General features: G+C 45.8%; 1 protein-coding gene across 1 annotated transcript; it reads right to left on the bottom strand.

Annotated features, from left to right (window-relative positions):
* Positions 1-12: 12 nt before the first annotated feature.
* On the bottom strand, positions 13-1,089 carry LOC102002565 (speckle-type POZ protein-like). The gene has a single exon (XM_005372260.1). The coding sequence runs from the start codon at positions 1,087-1,089 to the stop codon at positions 13-15; it is 1,077 nt and encodes a 358-aa protein (XP_005372317.1).
* Positions 1,090-2,308: the final 1,219 nt, after the last annotated feature.

Raw genomic sequence — 2,308 nt, 5'->3', positions numbered from 1 at the left:
AGGTTCCTGGAATTACTTCAGACGATTGGGAGGGGGCTCCAGTAGATTGCATTGAGCAGAAGCCAGAGAGCTGTATGCTTCAGCCACCAAGTGGGGGCATGAATCCACCATTAACTTCCAGCTTGCGGTCTGAGAGACCTCGGAAGCATGAGCTGTAATAAAATTCAGGACCTGTGTTTTCAGCTGCCCTGTGCTGTGGCGATCAGCCAGGACAAGAGTGTAGGCAGCATTCTTCACAGAGAGGTCCCTGCAGAGGGCACTTTCGCACATGACCTTCAAACGCTCCAGGCCATACTTGTCAGCAGCTACCAGCACAGCATCTGCCATGCTGTGGAGGACTGGTTCCTTCCCGGTGTAAATGAAGTCCATCATTGCCTTGAAGACTTCAGGTTTTAGGTCATGAATCTCAATGCGATTCTTTCTGCTCTCCTCCGTGTCATGTTCAAACATGGCTCTGAAAACTGGAGAGCGAGCAGCTAAGATGGCCTTGTGAGCCCGGAATTCCTGGCCGGCTACCACTAGGCAGCAGTCTGTGAAGCTCGAATTCTTCCACAGCTCTCCTAGATCATCTCCTAATGGGCCTTTGGGAACCTGGATTCTCGGCTCTGTGCTGTTGTCAGGGATACTGTAGGAATAAGGGACTAGGAATCCCATGCAGAGGAGCGTGAAGTGGTCTTCAGGGAGAAGCCCATGAGAATGGTCCAAGAGAAAATCTCGGAGGATGAACATTTTGTAACCCCTTTGGTAGCCTGGCAGGAAATTCAAGTGTTTCGGGCTAGTAACAGGTTCATTTTTTTCTCCTTTGGCATTTATGATCCAAAACTTGAACCATACAGTAAGGGGGCTCTTTCTAGAGCTGAGCAGCTCTAGGTTAACTGACAGGTAATTTGAGCTTTCTTCATCGACTCCCTTAGGGTGAATTCTCAAACACCACTTGTCATTGTCTTCTATTGAGAATGTTGGGCTTCTAATACTGTCCCTCATTTCCTCCAGAATAAAACGGAAGTTGTGGATGGTCCACCTGCAGGAGAAATTTTGCATGTTGAACTGTTTATAGCCCCAGGTCTTGTCTCTGGTGTCCTGTGACATTTCTCCTGGAGGTAGTTTGAAGGTAAAACTGGATCCAAAATGAAAAACTTGGAGTTGTCTTCTCTTGCCCTGTAGGATACAATAATCAGCATGATATACATTTTCAGCTTCTGTTTCTCCTCTGTTCCCTCTTCTATGAGGCTGGAAACTCAAGACTCTGAAATTATCCAGATTTCAATTCTAGTTTCAATGTGGGTAGATTAAGCTACACGGGACTGTTGTATCACTTCATTTTTTTTCTAGATTGAATCTTCGGTCAATGGATTTTTAATTTTGAGAATCATACACTACTTTTGATAATTTACAACATTTTATATAGTCATACAAAATTTTTCATAGTGGTTCTCTAGTGTAACAGAACATACCCAAAGACTCTGTATGAACAAAGGAGATTCATTAGAATGGCTTAGGACTGCAGTCCTGCTAATCCCACAAAGGCTACTTACTCAGTCCAGGAGGAAAGACTTGCTGACTGGTCTTCAATCTCTGCTGGAATTGGGATGAAGAATTCTCTAATGCCAGTGAGGGAATGGTTATGCTGCACTGGAGGGCAAGCAGGCAATGAGCAACAGCTTCCTCCATGTTTTTTTATAGGCTCCTGGGAGGCAGAAGGCGTGGCTCAGCTAGAGGTGTGTCCCCTAGACTCTAGATATGGATTAAAGGTGTGTCCTTCAGTCTTTTGATAAATGTTTGTGTTTTTCTGCCTCCAAAGTGTGTCTGTGAAGTGCTGTACCGACTTCAACTTAAGCAAAAACATTTCTCACAGTCGTTCCCTCTGTTTTTGGATTATAGTTAATTCCAGGTGTAGTCACGTCGGGAACCAAGAACAACAACTCAAGAGAATTTGCTTACTGGGGTCAATCTTCCATAAATAAGGGAATGATGTCCATTCCTATACAGCTGTTATTTCTCTTTTCAAGTTGTTATAAGAATTTCTCCCATGCTTCTTCCTCTCTTCCATGGGTCTTCAGGATGAGCCAGCTCTGCCTGTTTGGGCTCTGAGATGGTTGCTGGGGGCAAAGGGTGGAGGGAGTTCCTTTGTTTTGGTAGCCTGCCTGCAGAAAGTAGGCCTTTTCTCAGCCAGGTTCCTGGCCATCCTGGAACCTGGTCCTGTTCTGGAAGACCCATCTGAGGGGTGAGTGTGTTCTTGACCCCCGGCAGGAGCCAGGAAACAGAACAGGGACAACCCTGACCACCTTGGCTCCCTAATCCTTCTGCA

This window comes from Microtus ochrogaster, unplaced genomic scaffold (assembly GCF_000317375.1).
Source record: "Microtus ochrogaster isolate Prairie Vole_2 unplaced genomic scaffold, MicOch1.0 UNK606, whole genome shotgun sequence".
In the NCBI taxonomy this organism is placed as follows: Eukaryota; Metazoa; Chordata; class Mammalia; order Rodentia; family Cricetidae; genus Microtus; species Microtus ochrogaster.
Note: the sequence above shows the minus strand (reverse complement) of the source record. Positions and strands in the feature narration are given on the sequence as shown.